At 52.3% G+C, this 18,749-nt stretch overlaps 2 protein-coding genes across 3 annotated transcripts in view; one reads left to right on the top strand and one right to left on the bottom strand.

Annotated features, from left to right (window-relative positions):
- NISCH (nischarin) overlaps positions 1–11,343 on the bottom strand; it is a 38,929-nt gene extending 27,586 nt beyond the window's left edge. For both annotated transcript variants that reach the window (XM_055134360.1, XM_055134361.1), the window contains exons 1-3: positions 11,188–11,343; positions 9,342–9,425; positions 7,526–7,708 (exon numbers count right to left, since the gene is read on the bottom strand). In XM_055134360.1, the coding sequence (XP_054990335.1) occupies positions 7,526–7,708; positions 9,342–9,425; positions 11,188–11,292 (372 nt within the window). In that variant the 5' untranslated portion in view covers positions 11,293–11,343. The remainder of the gene's footprint in view (positions 1–7,525; positions 7,709–9,341; positions 9,426–11,187) is intronic.
- Positions 11,344–15,489: 4,146 nt separating this feature from the next.
- Positions 15,490–18,528, top strand: TNNC1 (troponin C1, slow skeletal and cardiac type). Its single transcript, XM_004615184.2, has 6 exons — positions 15,490–15,576; positions 17,042–17,072; positions 17,221–17,367; positions 17,767–17,881; positions 18,161–18,297; positions 18,373–18,528. Exons 1-6 carry the CDS (start codon positions 15,553–15,555, stop codon positions 18,402–18,404), a joined length of 486 nt encoding a protein of 161 aa, XP_004615241.1. The 5' UTR covers positions 15,490–15,552; the 3' UTR covers positions 18,405–18,528.
- The last annotated feature ends 221 nt before the right edge of the window (positions 18,529–18,749 follow it).

Below are 18,749 nucleotides of genomic sequence, written 5' to 3'. Positions count from 1 at the left end.
AGTAGTACACATCTCAAAAGGAAGATGGAGGCAATACACGTGCTTGGGTACCACATGCAACTAAAAATTTTTTTAATAAAAATAAAAGAATATGAAGACAATTTATGCAACAGGAGAAAACACTGTGCTTATCATATATCTAACAAAGATCTATATCCAAAATGTCTAAAGAGCTTGGACAGCTTAACTACAAAAAGACAAGTAACCTAATCTGAATTTATTTTTTGTTTTATTGCCACACCTAGCACCATTCAGGGGCTACTCCCATCTGTGTTTATTTTTTTTAGTATTTATTTATTTATTTATTATTATTATTTTGCTGTTTGGGTCATACCTGGTGATGCATAGGGGTTACTCCTGGCTCTGCACTCAGGAATTACTCTTGTCAGTGTTCAGGAGACCATACGGGATAATGAGAATCGAACCCGAGTTGGCCGTGTACAAGGCAAATGTCCTACCTGCTCTGCTATAGCTCCAGTCCCCCCATCTGTGTTTAGGGTTCCCTCCCAGAGGTGCTCATGGGACTGGATGTGGGATTCTGCATGTGTGGCACATAATCTAGCCCCTGTGCTATCTCCCCAGCCCTGGAATACATTTCTCTATACCAAGACACATCGGCGAAGAGGCTCAACGTTAGTAGGAAACTGCCTTTCAAAGCCACAAGGTGCCACCACTACATATAAAATGACTGTTCAAAAAAAAAAAAAAAAAAAAACAACTTTAGGAACCAGAGCAGTAGTACAGTGTAGAGGGCACTTGCCTTTGACTTAGCTAAACTGGGTTTGATCCCCAATATCCCATATATCCCCCAAACCTGCCAGGAATGATCCCTCAGCACAGAATCAGGAGTTATCCTGAGCACCACTGGGTGTGGGCCCCCTCCAAAGACAGTAACATACAGTGGTAAGCATGTAGCAAGATGAGAATCTACATATTGGTAGTGGGAACATAAAATGATATAGCCATCAGGGAGAAAAAACTCTTAAACTGCTTAATATTTTTTTTTGATTTGAAATGTTTCTTTACTTCAAATGTTTAGAATATATATGTATATATTTTTTAATTTTTTATTTTTAGTGAATCACCGTGAGGGTACAGTTACAGATTTATACATTTTTGTGCTCATGTTTCACTCATACAAAGTTCGAGAACCCATCCCTTCACCAGTGCCCATTCTCCACCACCAGTAAACCCAGCATCCCTCCTACCCTCCCCAATCCCATCTTCCCCTACCCTCCCCTCCACTGTGGCAGGGTATTCCCTTTTGTTCTCTCTCTCTAATTAGGTGTTGTGGATTAAACTGCTTAATTTTTAAAAGACAAACTAGACAGCAGGAGAGATAGTACTGGGGTTAATTAAGGCATTTGCCTTTACGGTCCTCTGAGCACTATTGTCTGGAGTGATTCCTGAGCACAAAGCCAAGAATAAGTCCTGAGCTCAGCTGGATGCAGCCAAAAAACAAAACAAAAGCAAACAAAACAAAAACAAAAACCAAACAAACAAAAAGACAAACTAGGCTAGAGAAATATAGTAAGGTTAAGGTGTTCTGCCTTATATGCGCTGATCCCAATTTGTCTGAGCACTGCCAGGAGTGATCCCACGACAATGTGGCCACAAAACCAAGTAAACCGGGGTTAGAGAAATAGTAGAGTGGGTAGGGCATTTGCCTTACAAGCAGCCAACCTGGGTTCAATCCCCGGCATCCCATATGGTACCCCAAGCACCACCAAGAATTGTTCCTGAGTGCAGAGCCAAAAGGTAACCCTTGTGCATCGCCGGGTGTGACCCAAAATGCAAAAAATAAAACAAAAAATAAACAAAAACCAAATGAACCAAACAAGTAAAACCAAACAAATTTAAAGAGCTCGAGTGCATGTCCTGTATACAGAGGTCACAGGTTCCAATCCCAGCATCTTATTGCCTTGGAGCACCACTGAGTGTAGGCCTCCAGCACCAATGGGCTGAAGCGCTGGGCCAAGTATGGCAAAGAATGAACCCTGGGCCTCCTGAGCACTGCTTTGGAGTTACCGTATGACCCAGCAATCTATACTATTTGACACATGGTATATAGTCAACAGAAGCAAAACCATAACCGCACAAGAGGTCTGAAGTGATGCGGCCAACCCAGGTTCGATTCTTGGCATCCCATACAGTTCATGAGCCCACTAGGAGTGATCCTTGTGTGCAGATCCAGAATAACCCCTGAGTACTGCCAGGTGTGGTCCCCAAACAAAAACAAACAAAAAATTCACATAAGAATTTCATTATTCAGGCTAGAGAGAACTCAATGTATACTGAAAAAAAGCATGCTTTATGTGCAAAGTGTCTAGGTTTAGTCTCCACCATGAGTAAACCCTGAGCACCACTCAGAATGGCCCCAGAACCAAAAAGAATATTCATTATTCAGAAATTAGAAAGTGGGAAGAAGAACAGGAGACAGCCCAACAGGCTAAGCAAAAGGCTTTGCATGCAAGAGGAACAGATTCAATTCACTGCGTAGTTCCCCAAGGATCACCTGGAGTGACCCTGGCACGGAGCCAGGGGTAGCCTAGGGATGGTTCAAAAACAGGTGGGAACAACCCAATGTCTATCAACTGACAGATCAAAATTTGGCATTTCCAAACAACAGGATATTATGGGGCCAGAGAGGCAGCTCAACTGGTTGAATGTGTGCTTTGCATACAGGAGGCCTAGGTTCAATCTCTAGCAACACAAGATTCCCCAGGCCCCACCAAAAGCGATTCCAAGTACCAGGTTGGGAGCGGCCTCTAAATACTGCTAGGTGTAGCTCAAAAGAAAAAAGAGTAATAATAAATTACCTAGCTATAAAAGAACCAAAGAACTGATTCAATGTCACAAATGAATGAATTTTAAAACATCATTCTAAGTGAATGCAGTTACAAAAGACCATATACAAAAAGTGTCTATTAACATGTCTAGAAATAGTCAATCCAATGGAGATAAGAAGATAGATTAGGGCTGGAGCAATATAACAGCTTGCACACAGCCGACCCGGGTTTGATTCCCAGCATCTCATACGGCCCCCTGAGCACCGCCAGGAGTAATTCCTGAGTGCAGAGCCAGGAATAACCCCTGTGCATCACCAGGTGTGACCCAAAAAGCAAAATAAATAAATAAAAAGAAAATAAAAAAATAAAAGATTAGAGATCGGGGGCAGAGCAAGACAGAGGGGTAGGACGTTTGCCGTGTTTGCAGCTGACCCAAATTCAATCCCCAGCACCCTATATCGTCCCTTAATTCCTACCAAGAATAATTCCTAAGCACAGAGCCAGGAATAAGCCCTGTGCACCTCCAGGTGTGGTCCCAAATCAAAACAAGATTATAGAGATCACAAGGGCAGGAGAAGACAGAAGTGACTGAATCCTAATGGGGTTCTTTTGGGGGTAAATACTCTATAATTATGAAGAAGTCATAGATGATTCACAACTCCATGAGTACTAAAAATTAGGGCAATGCATACTTCCAAAAAATGCATTTTGGGGGCTGGAGCAATAGCACAGCGGATACGGCATTTGCCTTGCACGCGGCCGACCCGGGTTCGATTCCCAGCATCCCATATGGTCCCCTGAGCACCGCCAGGGGTAATTCCTGAGTGCAGAGCCAGGAGCAACCCCTGTGCATCGCCGGGTGTGACCCAAAAAGCAAAAAAAAAAAAACAACCACAAAAAATGCATTTTGGGGGATAGGGCTATGACTCAATGGTAGAGCACATACCGCAAACCTGTGAGGCCCTCCTTTGAGGCTGTCTCCTCCTCCCCAGTATCAAAAGAAAAATATGACTCAAAGAAAAAAAAAAATTCACACTTCATCCAAACAAGGTAACCTGGGTCCACCCTCTAATGTCAGCTCCTAAGAGGTGGATCAGGCCTGGAACCATTTCAGAGGACACTACTGGACAAAGGTTACAAGCAGCATTCCTTAGAGAGCTTCTGATCCGCACAAAGACCAACACCTGCCTGTAGAAACCACACAAAGATCTAATGCTGATCTAATGCCATAGTCAACTGTAACTCTGCCCCTGGCAATGTGTGGAGACACAACCAGGGAAGGGACTTACTACTGGCAGTGGGTAGAGACCATAGATGCCTCTGAGCAATACACAGGTCAGTCCCAAAACTGTTCAGAGTCCAGAATGTCAATGATGCTACAGTGGAAAAACCTTGAATTACTATTTGATGAGCCAATTGCTTTTGGAATTTTTTATAAAGCAAGGGCAAGTTTCATAGTAGCAATAATCCAAACTGCTCGAAGCAGGAGTACGTGTCTTGAAAACAGAACCAGTGCTATGGACTGGTCCCAAGCCCATGTCTCAAGTAAATCTATCTCAAAAGAGGCCTTTCTGATTAACAGCTCCAGGGTAAGATGCAACAACCTTCACACACTTTCCTCTAAGGAAACTTTTTTGGATCATTCTTAGCAGATAATACATAGCAAGCAATACAAAATAAGTTATTTAGGATCTGCTTTGGGGGCAGGCTTGGGTGGTGGTGGTAAAATTTGAAATAATGGTGGTGGGACTGGTGTTGGAATAGTGAATGTAATAAATTTATGTGAACAACTTAAAAAAAATCGCTGTATCACTGTCATCCCCTTGTTCATTGATTTACACAAACAGGCGCCAGTAACGTCTCCATTCGTCCCAGTCCTGAGACCTTAGGAGCCTCTCCTTATTCGTCTTTCCCAATGATTAGAGGCTCTTTCAGGGTAAGGGGAATGAGACCTGTTATTGTTACTGTTTTTGGCATATCGAATACGCCACAGGAAGCTTGCCAGGCTCTGCCATGCGGACAGGATACTCTCAGTAGCTTGCCGGACTCTCTTTAAAAATAAAGTAAGAAAATAAAAAAGAGGCTTCTCTAATGCTCAAAGGTGGGCACAGTCAGTCAGGAGACCACCTCCTCCTCTAAGGTCCAGATCTTTTTAAAGAAAATTGCTGAGGGAAGGGGGCAGGAGTGATAGTACAGCAGGTAGGGCATTTGCCTTGCACACGGCCGATCCAGGTTCGATCCTCCGCATCCCATATGGTCTCCTGAGCACCACCAGTAGTGATTCCTGAGTGCAGAGCCAGGAGTAACCCCTGAGCATCGTCAGGTGTGGCCCAAGCCCCCCTTCCCCAGCAAAAAAAGAAACCACTTAAGTAACTGGAAATAAAGTTTACCTCTTTAAAAAAAAATTTACTGTGGGGAGGGGCCAGAGAGATAGTACAGGGTGTCTGCCTTGCATGCAGCTGATTAGGGTTTGATCTCTGGCACCCCATGTAGGCCCCTGAGCCTGCCAGGAGTGATCCCTGACTACAAAGCCAAGAATAAGCCCTGAGCACGGCCAGTGTGGCCCCCTAACCAAAATTAAAAAAAAAAAAAAATTATTGGGGCTAGAGTGATAGCACAGCAGGTAAGGCGTTTGCCTTGCATGTGGCCGACCCGGGTTCGATTCCCAGCATCCCATATGGTCCCCTGTGCACCGCCAGGGGTAATTCCTGAGTGTAAAACCAGGAGTAACCCCTGTGCATTGCTGGGTGTGACCCAAAAAGAAAAAAAATCTGTGGGATCATTCTGATCATTCCTAGTAATGTTTGGTGCTCAGAGACAGAAAACTAGAGTCTGCAAATGTAAGGGAGGGCTGGAGATTCTCTCCAGCCAGTACAGCAGAATAGGCATTTGCTTTGCAGGTAGTTGACCAGGGCTCAATCCCCAGCACCCCAAACAGTCTCCCCAAGTCTTATCAAGAATGATCCCTGAGGGGGCTGGAGTGATAGCACAGTGGGTAGGGCGTTTGCCTTGCACGTGGCCGACCCGGGTTCGATTCCCAGCATCCCATATGGTCCCCTGAGCATGGCTGGGGTAATTCCTGAGTGCAGAGCCAGGAGTAACCCCTGAGCATCGCTGGGTGTGACCCAAAAAGCAAAAAAAGAAAAAAAGAATGACCCCTGAGCACAGAGTCAAGTGTAAGCCTGAACACTGCCAGGTGTGGCCCAAAAATGGAAAATGAAAATAAGCAGGCAAGGAGGGTGTTCTACTCCTTGAGCCACATCCCTGGCCCCAAAAGGTCAGGTCTTAAACAGTGATTTATATTTTCTTTTCTTTTTCTTTTTTTTTTTTTTGGTTTTTGGGTCACACCCAGCGATGCACAGGGGTTACTCCTGGCTCTTCACTCAGGAATTACCCCTGGCGGTGCTCAGGGGACCATATGGGATGCTGGGATTAGAACCCGGGTCGGCTGCGTGCAAGGCAAATGCCCTACCCGCTGTGCTAAGTGATTTATATTTTCAAAGGACTGCTGCTTAAGTGTCATTCTTAAATAACTAATCTAAGTTTTCTCAAAGCACATTACTTCTAAAAATACAACCAGTCAAGTTTATTAGGAAAGGCTCACAAAAGGAGTAAAAATTTTTCTCATGTAAGGTTAAAAAAAAAAAAAAGAGTTTACCACTGGAAACTACTAATCATATACACTGCTGTAATGTGTTCACAAAACTCAAAGGATTGATACCTATTTCATATAAAAATGCTGCCTCCACAAAGTCCATCAAAGATAAGGGATCATCACCTAGGGGACTGTCACCATCATTGTATTTTCTGGTTCTACCTAGCACTCTAGGGAAGCTTCAGCTACTCTACTCAGAAAATACCTGAAGAAAAACTTAAACATATCCACAATCACAGTATCATAGGGTTGCACCCTTGGCTCTTTTTTGTTTTGTTTTGTTTTATTTTTGCTTTTGTGGTCACACCCAGCGTTGCACAGGCGTTACTCCTGGCTGTACACTCAGGAATTACTCAGGGGACCATATGGGATGCTGGGAATCGAACCCGGGTTGGCCACGTGCAAGGCAAGTGCCCTACCCGCTGTGCTACTGCTCCAGCCCATCTTTTTTTTAACCACCCCTATGAAGGTTTCTGGGTGGGTTCTGGTATTTGCTACAGTTCTGGAATGACTCTTGTCTCTATTCCCCTCACAGTTACCTGCAGAGAAGAAGAAGTACTATCTGCTTTTACATCATTCTGGTATCACACCCCCTGACTATGGGGAAGTCTCACACGCTGTCCTGTATCGAGGCTGAGCAAGCTGACCCTGGCCCACGAGGGAGCGAGTGCAGAGCTGCTCTGCACCCTCCCCTCCTCCTCTCCTGAGAAGGCGTTTCCCCTCAGCCTCAGCACTGGGCCCTGACAATAATTTCAGATGGCAGTCTTCCGACAAGAGACTGGACCCCTCCTAAACAATGAGCTCTGAACAACTCAACACCAGTCTATGCCAGGTGTCAGCTGCTTCTAAGGCAAACTCCCAGAGGCCAGCTTACTGAGTAACATTCCCAGAGGACAGCTGCTATATGGTCAGTCTTGATTCGTGAGGACAAATCTGCTGGTGAGCATCTTCCACCCACACCCCAGCATGATGTGCCTCCGGCTCTAACTGCGGGTCAAATTCCAGCCCAGCTCTCCACAAAGGTGAGGTCTTTGCGGCCGGAGGCTCTGATGGCAAAGGAGAAAACCCAAGAGGAACTTACATAAAAGTGAAAATGCAAGAAGTGAGCCAGAACTCTGGGGGCCACGCTAGGGAAAGCAGCCAAGAGGGTTTGGAGATAGACTTCAAGATCCTTCTCCCTCTTTTCCACCAAGCTTCGTGAGTTTTTCCCAATTATCTTTTTGGGTGGAAGTAGATTTTTATCGATCTTCTTCTCCGCAACAAGCTGCAAGAAAACAAAACATGTCAAACACAGATCAGAAGGATCTTCCACTGTGCAAGCCTGCGCCAAGCAGCTTGAGGGCAGGTACTTGTCACATCATACACAACCCCTCTTGGCAGGAGTAGGACTCATAATCACCTGCAGCACACCTGCAGAGTCGGAGTGATAGTACAGGCATTTAAGGCATTTATCTTACACGCTGCTGACCCTAGTTTGAGTGCAATCTAGGAATAAGCCCTGAGCACAGCTGAATGATGCCAACAAACCCAATCCTTCTCCTCCCCAAGTTAAAACCAAACTAGCATGCCTCACCATATATAGTGATTTGGCCTCACCATAGTATGTTAGTATTATAAATTCAATTCCAGACAATGAGCTCAAGCTGCAGACTTCTTGGAAGAGACATTCAGAAGCTACCTACAGGTCTCTAAGATCAAAGCAATCAAGTTGAAAACTGTCTTTAAAACACTCGTGATTCAGCCAGTAAGGTGCTTGTCTTACATGAGGCAGACCCTGGTTCAATCCCAATACTGCATACAGTTCTCTGAGTACCGCCAGGAGTGACCTCTGAGCAGAGCAGCCCCTAGACAGCTGGGTGTGACTCAAAAACAAATAATAACCAAAAAACTATTTGTGCCGCAAATGACCCAGAGAAAGGCAGCTTTCTCTAGAAACAAAGAAATGAAATATCAGTCAAAAATGAAAAGTACCAGCTCTAAAAGAGCTATATTACGATGAAACTAACTCAAGCCCATTTCCTACCAGAGAAATTATCCCAGCACTCTACATCTAAGCTAGAACTGGTAATCTTAACAAAAAAAAAAAAAAAAAAAAAAATCCAGGGACATCTGCCTTGCATGCAACTAACCTGGGCTTCCCATATGGTCTCCCAAGCATCATCAGGAGTAAATTCCTAAGTGCAGAGCCACGAATGACCCCTAAGCATTGGTTGGGTGTGGCCCAAAAACCAAATAAACAAACAAAAAAGACAAAAACTGAAGTCCCAGGGGCCAGGAAGAGAGCTCAATAGGCTAAGTGCATGCTCTTGCATGCTAAAGTTCTGGTACAAATGATGCCCTGAGCGTTGCTAAGAGCAATGTCCCAGCACAGAGCCAGGAGTAGCCACCAGCCTTACAGGGTGTGGCCCAAAACATCCCCCCCCCCCAAACTGAAGTTCCAAGGCCAGGAGATAGATATGGGTTAGGGTGCATACCATACATTGAACACCACATAGCCACACAAGCACTCTATTCAGGGTGGCCCTGGTGGCACCTGGCACCCACAGGTCCTAAGCAGCAATGCATCCTCTGGCCCAAGCACTGAACTGTGGTCTAGTTGGTCAAGATCGCAGAGTGGCCCCCAGATCTCCTGAATACCACTTAGGAGGCCCCCACAAAAAGCTGCCAAACCCGAAATGTATATATGCTCTTTGTAATACTGTCTTACATTAGAGTCAACTCCCTAATGTAATATCTGGAGCCAGCAGATATTTTGTGGTGTCCATTACATTAATAAGCTGGTTTAGGGAAGAACATCAGAAACAAGGAGCCTGTTCTGCTCTAACGTTCACCGATGGCACAATGGGAACTTGGCCTTAAAAGGCCCCAAACCCAGGTCTCTGGTTTTCAAAGGTTACCTTTTCATGCAGGTCATGGAAATCACTGTAACGGTGCTTCACTGTCCATTCATGGCTGCCATCAGTGACCTGGATGATGTAAACCTACAAGCAAAAACCCACAGCCTTTGCTGAGACAGCAACAGGGAAAACCCCACCCTGGGAGAGATAGCTGCAGGATCAGACCCAAGACCCAGGCCCAGCTATTCTTGCCCACCAGGCCCTGCCTGTTAGGACCCTTTCTGAGCAACAGGCCTTCCCCCATGGCCTCCTCCAAGGCCCTGGTTCCGGCCAGGGGATACGTCACTGATGGTATTCACAATGAAAGATGGAAAAGGCAACTGGCCAGCTAGTCACCTCTAGCTTTTTTTGCCTCCATTCTGAGCGGAGGCAAAAACCACACCTTCCAAATGAGGTAATATTCACCTAGGCCTGGGAAAATGAGTTTCCCTGTCATTTCCCACCCCCACCCCCCAAGTCTGGAAGCAAGTCCTTTTCCTTCCCAAACAAACCTTCAGCGGGCTCATGGCTGTGCTTTCTGCCGCTGAGCCAAGAACGAAGGCACTAAGACGCTAATGGGGTGTGGGGGAAGGGCCAGCTGGACACTCTGGCCCTAACACAAGGCAGCCCATCAGCGGTTAGGGGAATGAGCCTTGGAATCAAAGAAGTCCTGGGTCCAAACCTGGTCTCGCCATTTCCAGACAATGGCTTATGAAGGAGTCACTTATGTAAGTGATCCGGAGCCTCCCTGTGAACCTCGGTCTCCCATCTCCAAATCTGGCAGGTTTAAGATTTCAATCAGGTAATGCATGCAAAATGCGGAGTACAGGGCCTGATATGTGCCAAGGGTGCCCCAAGACGTCGGTATTAATAACATTCGACAGCGAACCCCGAGACAAAACCGGAGGGCTGGCTTGGCGCGCCGCCTCCCGCACCCCCTTCTCGGAGGGGGCTGTCAGGGGGGACTAAGGCTCTCCCGGGCTGCGGCTCCGCAGAATGCGGCCGGGGAGGACCGCGAGGCAGCCAAGCCATCCGCGCCAGAGGCCTGGACGCGGCCCCGATCCTCTCGGTCCTGCCCCCCTCTGCAGCAAGCACAAAGGGGGAGGAGAAAATCAGCAACTCGGCGAAGCCTCCTCGGAGACGCAGCCATTTCTCCAGGCGCCTGTTGCTCCGGGGTCCGCCCCCGGCCCCTCTCCCCGGCCTGGCAGCTTCCCTCCCTCTCGCGGGGCCAGAGGAATGACCCTCGGGAGGGCTAGGCGGAGGGCCAAGTGAGTGGGGGAGGGGCAGCCCCAGCGCCCCCAGCCTCGGGAACAAAGGGCGGGCGCGGGGGTGCTCCGTGTAGACCCCCCAAACGCACTGACCCAGGGGTCCGGAGCAGGAGGGGCGCCCACCTCCGTCTGCCTCGCCGCCCCTCCGCTCCCCCGCGGCGTGTGTGCACGCAGGTGGCCGCGGCTCCACCGCGCCAAGGTCTGCCGCTGCCATTCCTGAGCGACCCCCCCGCCCCCCCCCCGCCCGCCACCGCCTCTGCGCTCCCCACCCCCCTCTCGTCTCCGCCTGACGGCCCCCGCCCCCAATCCCAAAGCGGATCCAGCCGCCGCCGCCAGCCGCCACTCGCGGCTCCGAGGACCCCGACCCGCGACCCCTCCCCGGCCGCCCCCCGCGCCGCCCCCGGCCCCGCGCCGCAGCCCGCCAGCCCCCTCTCCCGTCTCGGGGCCTGGCATCCCTCCCCCTGCCTTCCCCGCCATCGCCGGCCCCCATCGCCCTCTCCTCAGGAGCGGCGCCCAGACCCCTCCCCAGGCCGCCCCCCGGCTCAGACCCCGGCCTCCCGGCCGCCCCCCGGGTCCCGAGGCCCGCGCCGGGGGCGCACCGTGTACGTGTCCACGAGCTCCGAGCCCACGACGCGCGCCTCCTTGGCCGGCTCGGCCTCCCGCTCCGGCCCGAAGCTGCGCGCCGCCGCCGCCGCCGCCGCCATGTTCGGCCCCAGTCACAGCCGCCGCCGCCGCCCCGCGCAGACTGGCAGCGGGAGGGGGCGGAGTCAGCGGCGGGCTCCGCCCCCCGACAGCGCCGCCATCTTGATCCTCGCGCCCTCGCCCCGCCCCTCCCGCGTGATTGACAGCAACTCCGAGGGCGCGCGTGCGCAGGCGGTGAGAAGGCGCTTGTGTCATCTCTATCTGCGCATCGCCGCGCTCCTTGGGGGCCGCTGAGAAACTGAGGCTCCGCAAGCGGATAGTTCTGGGCGTGGCCGCTCAGTTTACGGGAAGGGAAGACAGAATGCTCCGCCACTCCCAGAGTCACCGAAACAGGCCGCTTGCCCTGCCCGGCCTCAGTTTTACCCTGCGAGAAAAGGAGACTGTACCCGGCACTTCCAGGGTGGCCCCGCAGTGGCCCCGCCACCCCCGCAGCCACAGCGCTGGAGCCGCATGCATTGAACCCAGATCATCCAGCCCATACAGTGAATCTGGCCAGGCGTTTTGAATTCGCAGTTGGTGAATGGCCGACAGGTCACCCACACGCCCCTTCCCCAGCACCACCTGAGTTGGGGGGGGGGGGTGTTTGTGTGTGTGTGTGTGTGTGTGTGTCTTTGAGCCACACCAGTGCTCAGGTCCTTGTCCTGGAACCAGAAAACACAGTCCAAGTTGGGAACCCTAGCCCAGGGGAAAGTCCAGGCCTACAAAAGGGAGGTGAGAGCCCGCCTGGAGGGTTCTGGAAAGGAAATGGCTTGTGTGTTTATTTTGGTCCTTCGGGGTCCACACTCAGAGGTACTCAGGAGCTATTCCTGCTTGGGTGGTGGGGGAAGAGGACAGGGACCACATGCAGTGCTGGGGCACCCCTGCATGCGAGGCAAGCTACTTACCCTAGACTCTCTCCACGCTCTCTCTCTCTCTCTCTCTGGCCTGAGTTGATTTTTTTAAATTAAATTTTAAAACTGTTCTGCTTTATTTTTTATTGAATCATCATGAGATACACAGTTTCAAAGCTGTTCATGATTGGGTTTTAGTCATACAATGTTCCAACACCCATCCCTACCCCAGTGTACATTTCCCACCACCAATGTTTCCCTCCCGCCACCCCAACTTTTATTTTATTTGTTGGTGAGGCCACACCCAGCATTTCTCAGGGTTCACTCCTAGTGGTGCTCACAGCTGCCATGTACGCAGTGCCAGGGATCAAACTGGGGTCTACTGGCTGCATGCAAGGCAGGCCCTGGATTTCCTGTAGTTCCTCTCTGCCTGAATGATATTGGGGTGAGGGCATTTGGGGGCCATACTTCGGAGGCTCTCAGGGTTTACTCATGGCTCTATGCTCAGGGATCACTCTTGGTGGGGTTTGAGTCCACCAAATGATACTTTTTAAAGGTTGTTTTTTTAATTTTTATTAATTTTTTTAATTTTTAATTTTTATTTTTTTTGCTTTTCTGGGTCACACCCGGTGATGCACGAGGTTACTCCTGGCTCTGCACTCAGGAATCACCCCTGGCATTGCTCAGGGGACCATATGGGATGCTGGGAATCGAACCTGGCTCGGCCGCGTGCAATGCAAACGCCCTACCCGCTGTGCTATCACTCCAGCCCCGGTTGTTTTTTTTTTTTTTTTTTTTTTTTTTTTTTTTTTTTTTTGCTTTTTGGGTCACACCTGGCGATGCACAGGGGTTACTCCTGGCTCTGCACTCAGGAATTACCCCTGGCTGTGCTCAGGGGACCATATGGGATGCTGGGATTTGAACCCGGGTCGGCCGCGTGCAAGGCAAACGCCCTACCCGCTGTGCTATCTCTCCAGCCCCCCGGTTGTTTTTTTTAATATGAAATTTATTTATTTACATTGCCTCCCACTCCCCCCCTTTTTAAAAAAATCTTTGAGTCATACCCAGCTACTACTCAGGTTGCTACTTGCTTGGGTCTCAGGGTTGGTCCAGGCAGTACTTAGGGGAGCAAATAGTGAGAGGCATCAAATTGGGTTTCCCCACTCCAGCCCTCTGAGCCCTTTCCAGGCTCTTCCCTTCCTCCTTGCTCTTGCTGTTGCGATGATCAAAGGTGGCACTTGCTGGGTGTTAAACACCAGATCGATCAGTGTTTGCACTCTGAGACACGGTGGGGGTTTGGCTCCTTTCACTATTCTGGGGAGAGTGGCGCATCTCCCAAGCTCTGTTCCAGAAGCCAAGAGGCCCCTCCCAGAATTCTCAGCCAACCCGGTCAGTAGGTCAATGTGGGGCCCCAAGGATGTGGCACTACTCAGGCCGTTTGGCGTTGGGGATTACCTGGGCCACCCCAGTTGTGTTCGAAGGTCATGCTTGGGTCATGTATGGTGTTTAGGATTGAAGCGGATTCATTACACATAAGACATGTACTGTAACTGCTGTACTGTATCTCTAGCTCTACTACTTTTTATTATCTTGCAATGCCAGGGCAATCCCAGAGCTCCATACCTGGAAGGGAAGGACTCTTCCACTGAGCCCTGCACGCCTTTTAGTTGCAGGGGAAGTGCACTTAGCTGAAGTGCACAGTTATGGTTGTGGTGTTTCCTGAGCCTCACACACATGCTCACCAGGAGTCACACTTCCTGACCATGGTCAGGCACCCCTGGGCCTGCCTTAACGACAGACAGAGAGATCTGGAGCCCTTCAGCCGAGGGTACAGAGGAGCCAGGCATCCCTTTGGTGGTGCTCACACTGTGTGATGTAGCTGGAAATCATTTGCAGAACGGGGTGTCACTGGTGGCAGAGCTGCCAGGATAACACTTGGCGTATGTGGGACATCAAGGATCTGAACTCGTGACCATACACATGCAGGCAGGAGCTCTGAGCTCCTGAACTATCCCTCCAGGCTGTTTGTTGAGTAACTGAGGGCAGCTGACCTAAGTCCAGCACTAGTGCTGCCTCCCTGGGGACTGGCTCTTCTGCACCCTTGGCCAAAGGGCGCTAATGCAGGGCAGGAGCTACCCCAGGCAGTGACTTCCCCAGTCCCACAGTGTCAGATTCTGACCTTGGCAATGGAGGGTGCATGCTCCCAGTCTTTCCTTGCATCCAACAGCCCCTACTCTGGGGAGCCAGGAGCTGCCAGCTCAGTCAGAGCGTCCTGCATCTCTGCCTGCTCTGCAGAGTGTGGGGTCAGTGGGGTGTGAGCTGCCATGCTTGTGGACCCACTACTTTGCAGCTCCTTCCCTGGTCTGGCTCATTTTCTCTCTAGGCCAAGAAATCTTTTGGGGGCCTGGAGCAATAGCACAGCAGGTAGGGCGTTTGCCTTGCACGTGGCCAACCCAGATTCAATCCCCGGCATCCCATATGGTCCCCCAAGCACCACCAGGAGTAATTCCTGAGCACAGGGCCAGGAGTAACCCCTGAGCATTGTTGGGTGTGACCCCCCCCCAAAAAAAAAAGGAAAGAAAGAAAGAAAGAAATCTTTTTGTTTGTTTGCTTGCTTGTTTGCTTTTGGACCACACTCAGCAATGTTCAGGGCTTACTCCTGGCTGTGTGCTCAGGAATTACTCTTGGTAATTCTCAGGGGACCATATGGGATGCCAGGGGTTGTACCCTGGCTGGCCACACGCAAGGCAAGTGCCTTATCCACTGTACTATCGCTTCTGTCACTGTATCACTGTCATCCTGTTGTTCATCGATTTGCTCGAGCGGGCACCAGTCATGTCTCCGTTGTGAGACTTGTTACTGTTTTTTGGCATATCTAATACGCCACGGGTAGCTTGCCAGGCTCTGCCATGCAGGTGGGATACTCTTGGTAGCTTGCCAGGCTCTCTGAGAGGGACGGAGGATTGCTTCAGCCCCAGTAAATCTTTTTGTTGTTGTCTTGTTTGGGGGCCACAGCCAGCGGGTGCTCAGTGCTTACTCCTGGCTCTTGCTTAGGGATCACTCCTGACAGGGCTCAGGGGGCGATATGGGGTGCCAGGGATCAAAGCTGGTTGGCAATGTGCAAGGCAAGTGCCCTACCAACTGTACTATCAGTTTGGCCCTGGTCAAGAAATCCGTCCATTTCCCGGGGACCCCGAGGGACAGAAGCAGAGAGCCCAGCCCTGGCAGCCATCCCTGCTCCCTGCCCAGGACTCTGGAGACAGCAGGAGCCCTGGTGCCTGTGAACTCAGCCAGGCAGCCTGAGATCATCCGGGGCGGGGAAGGGGGGCTGCCCCCTCAGGAGTGGGCTGGGCCGGAATGCGGGGTGGAGGGGGTGGTATTTAAGCCCAGGCCGACTGGCAACCCCAGCAGCCTGTCCAGTGAGCCTCCAGCATGGACGACATCTACAAGGCTGCGGTAAGGAATGGGCCAGCAGGGCTGGGTGGGCCCGGGGGGTAGGCCGGCCTGCGGGGTGCTGACTCAGTTCAAGATAGTAGGTGTGGGGGCATGGTCACCCTGGAGTGGGGATCCAGGAAAGGTCCAGGTCCTCAAGGGGAGGGGGTCTGGCATTCCTGGTTTGGGTGGCTGGAGGGGCTCAGGGTCTGTTTTATTTTGGGGTCACACCCGGCAATGCTCAGGGCTGACTGCTGACTCTATGCTTAGGGATCATTCTTGGCGGGGCTTGGGGGACCAAATGGGGTGTCAGGGATGGAGAGTCGGTCAGCTGCATACGAGGCAAATGCCCTACCTGCTATACTGTCACTCCAGCCCAGGGTTCGGTGTCTGCAGAGAAGCTGTCTAAAAGGGTGAAGGGGGGCCGTCCCCATATCCCAGCGTCGGGGTGACTCTCACAGCCGCATCTCTGCGTTCTGGTGCCTGGTTTTTCCCGTTCCTGTCACTTTGGTGTCTCTGTCCTCTGGGCTGTCTCTCGGTCTCTGCTGTTGTCTCCGTGTCCTCCTTTCTGCACCCCACGTTCTACCTCTCGCATATTTCTCACCCTGTCTCCCCTTGACTGACTGCAGTTACTGCGGTTGTGGGGGATAGGGTTTTAAGGAGGGGACTGCAGAGCCCTAGTTCTGAGTTGGGGAAAGGAGTTTCAGGTGTGAGGCAGGAAGGAATGGGGTCCCAGGAAGAAGAAACAGAAGTGTGGCTTTCCCCCCAGCCCCTCCACCACACACATGCTCAGAGTTTGGTGCTTTAGCCAGAGGCCAGGGTTGGTAAGAGGTCCCCCAAGTGTGCGTGCGTGTGTGTGTGCGCGCGTGTGTGTGCGCATGTGTGTGATTCTTATCCCGCTCTGCCCCACATGTCCTGGGGTAGAGGCTGTCACCCCATTGCCCCATCCTGGGCAGGAAAGGCCGTGCTGGACCCTGCCTGCGTCCTAGCCCTGGGGAGGGGGAAGCCCTCCGCCCTGTGCCCATATAAGTCCTGCTGGGCCCAGGACTAATTTTGGCTCCTGAGACACCAGCAGGCCAGGGGGCCAGATAACACTGGCCCGCCCCCCACATGCCAAGTCCCCAGAACAATCACCAGGTTTAACTCTGGCCCCTGTTAAAAATAGCCCAATGGCCACCCTGCTCGGGTTACAGGGGGTGACTCTGCCCTCCCTGCCCTGGTTTTATTGTCCCAGACTGGACTCCAGCTGTCTCCGGCCACCTGGCTGAGGAAGGGCCTGGAGTCTACTCTGACAGTTGCCACCCAGATGACAGCCATCTGCTCTGGAAGGGGTGCCACCTGCCCTCTGGTCCTGGGCCAGCCTCGGGGAGGCCTTCCGGGGCCTGAGGGACAGGGATGGGGAACAGCAGGGCTGCCTCTCGCTCTGCCTCTGCATCCGAGGGACGGGCTGCACCCCAGGACGGGACCAAGACCCTCTTCTCCCTCCTAGGTAGAGCAGCTGACAGAAGAGCAGAAAAATGGTGAGCCCCCCACACCCACAGGACAACAGCAGGGCCGGGCAGGGGAGCATGAGGGCCAGAGTCTGGATCCCTCAGGGACGCAGACGGGTGGGCAGGTGGCCCCGGGGTCTGGCCGTTGAGCCACGGGCGGCCACTCTGTGCTCCCAAGAGTTCAAGGCGGCCTTCGACATCTTCGTGCTGGGTGCTGAGGATGGCTGCATCAGCACCAAAGAGCTGGGCAAGGTGATGCGGATGCTGGGCCAGAACCCCACGCCGGAGGAGCTGCAGGAGATGATCGACGAGGTGGATGAGGACGGTGAGCCCCAGAGCACCATCTGCTTCAAGTCCGGTTTCCACTCCTTATGCTCGTCGCCCTGGGAGCAGCCCACCCCTCCATGGGTGACCCTGCCTCCCTCCAGGGGGTTCTGGGACCATCCCGTCCGGGCGGTGGGAGCAGCCTCGGGAGCAATCGCACGGTTTGCTTAGAGCAAGCAGATTTCCAGGCGGCGCCGAGGGAGTTTCTCTGAGCAGGGGCCGGGCAGTGACATAAGACTGGGTCCCCCTTAGTCTCTCGAGGCGCCTGTGTCTCATGTATAAACCAGGTGCCCTGCCTGCCCTGGCCTTGCGAGCAGGGCCGACGGATGAGGGGACACACAGGGCCCGGGGACCCGCTGCCCTCACCCTCTCCCTCTGCTGGTCACGGCCCCCGCCCCAGGCAGCGGCACAGTGGACTTTGATGAGTTCCTGGTCATGATGGTTCGCTGCATGAAGGACGACAGCAAGGGCAAGTCGGAGGAGGAGCTGTCTGACCTCTTCCGCATGTTTGACAAGTGAGTGTGTGACGGGGTGGGGGCGGGGGGAGTATGGGGTGTGCTCAATCTCCTCTATTTTTTTTTCTTTTTGGGTCACACCCAGCAATGCACAGGGGTCACTCCTGGCTCTGCACTCAGGAATCACCCCTGGCGGTGCTCAGGGGACCATATGGGATGCTGGGATTTGAACCCGGGTCGGCCGCATGCAAGGCAAACACCCTACCCACTGTGCTATCGCTCCAGCCATCAATCTCCTCTTCTGAGCGCCCCCCCCCCGCCCCACTGTCCACCTTGCAGGAACTCGGATGGCTACATTGACCTGGAGGAGCTGAAGATGATGCTTCAGGCCACCGGCGAGACCATCACCGAGGACGACATCGAGGAGCTCATGAAGGACGGCGACAAGAACAACGATGGCCGCATTGACTATGATGGTGCGTGGGGGCGGCTGCGCGCTGCGGGCCCCGGCCCGCTCGCACCCCTCACCCTGCCTGCTTCTCTCTCCACAGAGTTCCTGGAGTTCATGAAGGGGGTGGAGTAGACCCCTCGAGGCCCGCCTCTGCCCCCCTCCTCACGCCAGCCAGCCCGGAACCTGAGCCTGGATGTGTCGCTGCCCAGGGGATCCGGGACCCACGCCCCAGCCCTGTCCTGGGGAAGCAAATAAAGTCTTGCTCCCTGGAGGCCTGGGCTGTCCTTTGTGGGGGTCGGGGGCTCTTCCCTGGGGTCCCCGCTGGCTCTCCCCGCACCCCACGGCCTGTCTCCCTGGCCCCCACAGTACACTGGATGGTTCCGTTTAGTCAGAGGCACAGCCCGCTGCTTTCTGGAGCCACTGCCACCAGGCCCGCCGCTGGCCACTCCGCTGCTGGCGTCCTGTGCCCTGTGGCCA

The sequence above is a fragment of the Sorex araneus genome, chromosome 4, assembly GCF_027595985.1.
Source record: "Sorex araneus isolate mSorAra2 chromosome 4, mSorAra2.pri, whole genome shotgun sequence".
NCBI lineage: Eukaryota > Metazoa > Chordata > Mammalia > Eulipotyphla > Soricidae > Sorex > Sorex araneus.
Note: the sequence above shows the minus strand (reverse complement) of the source record. Positions and strands in the feature narration are given on the sequence as shown.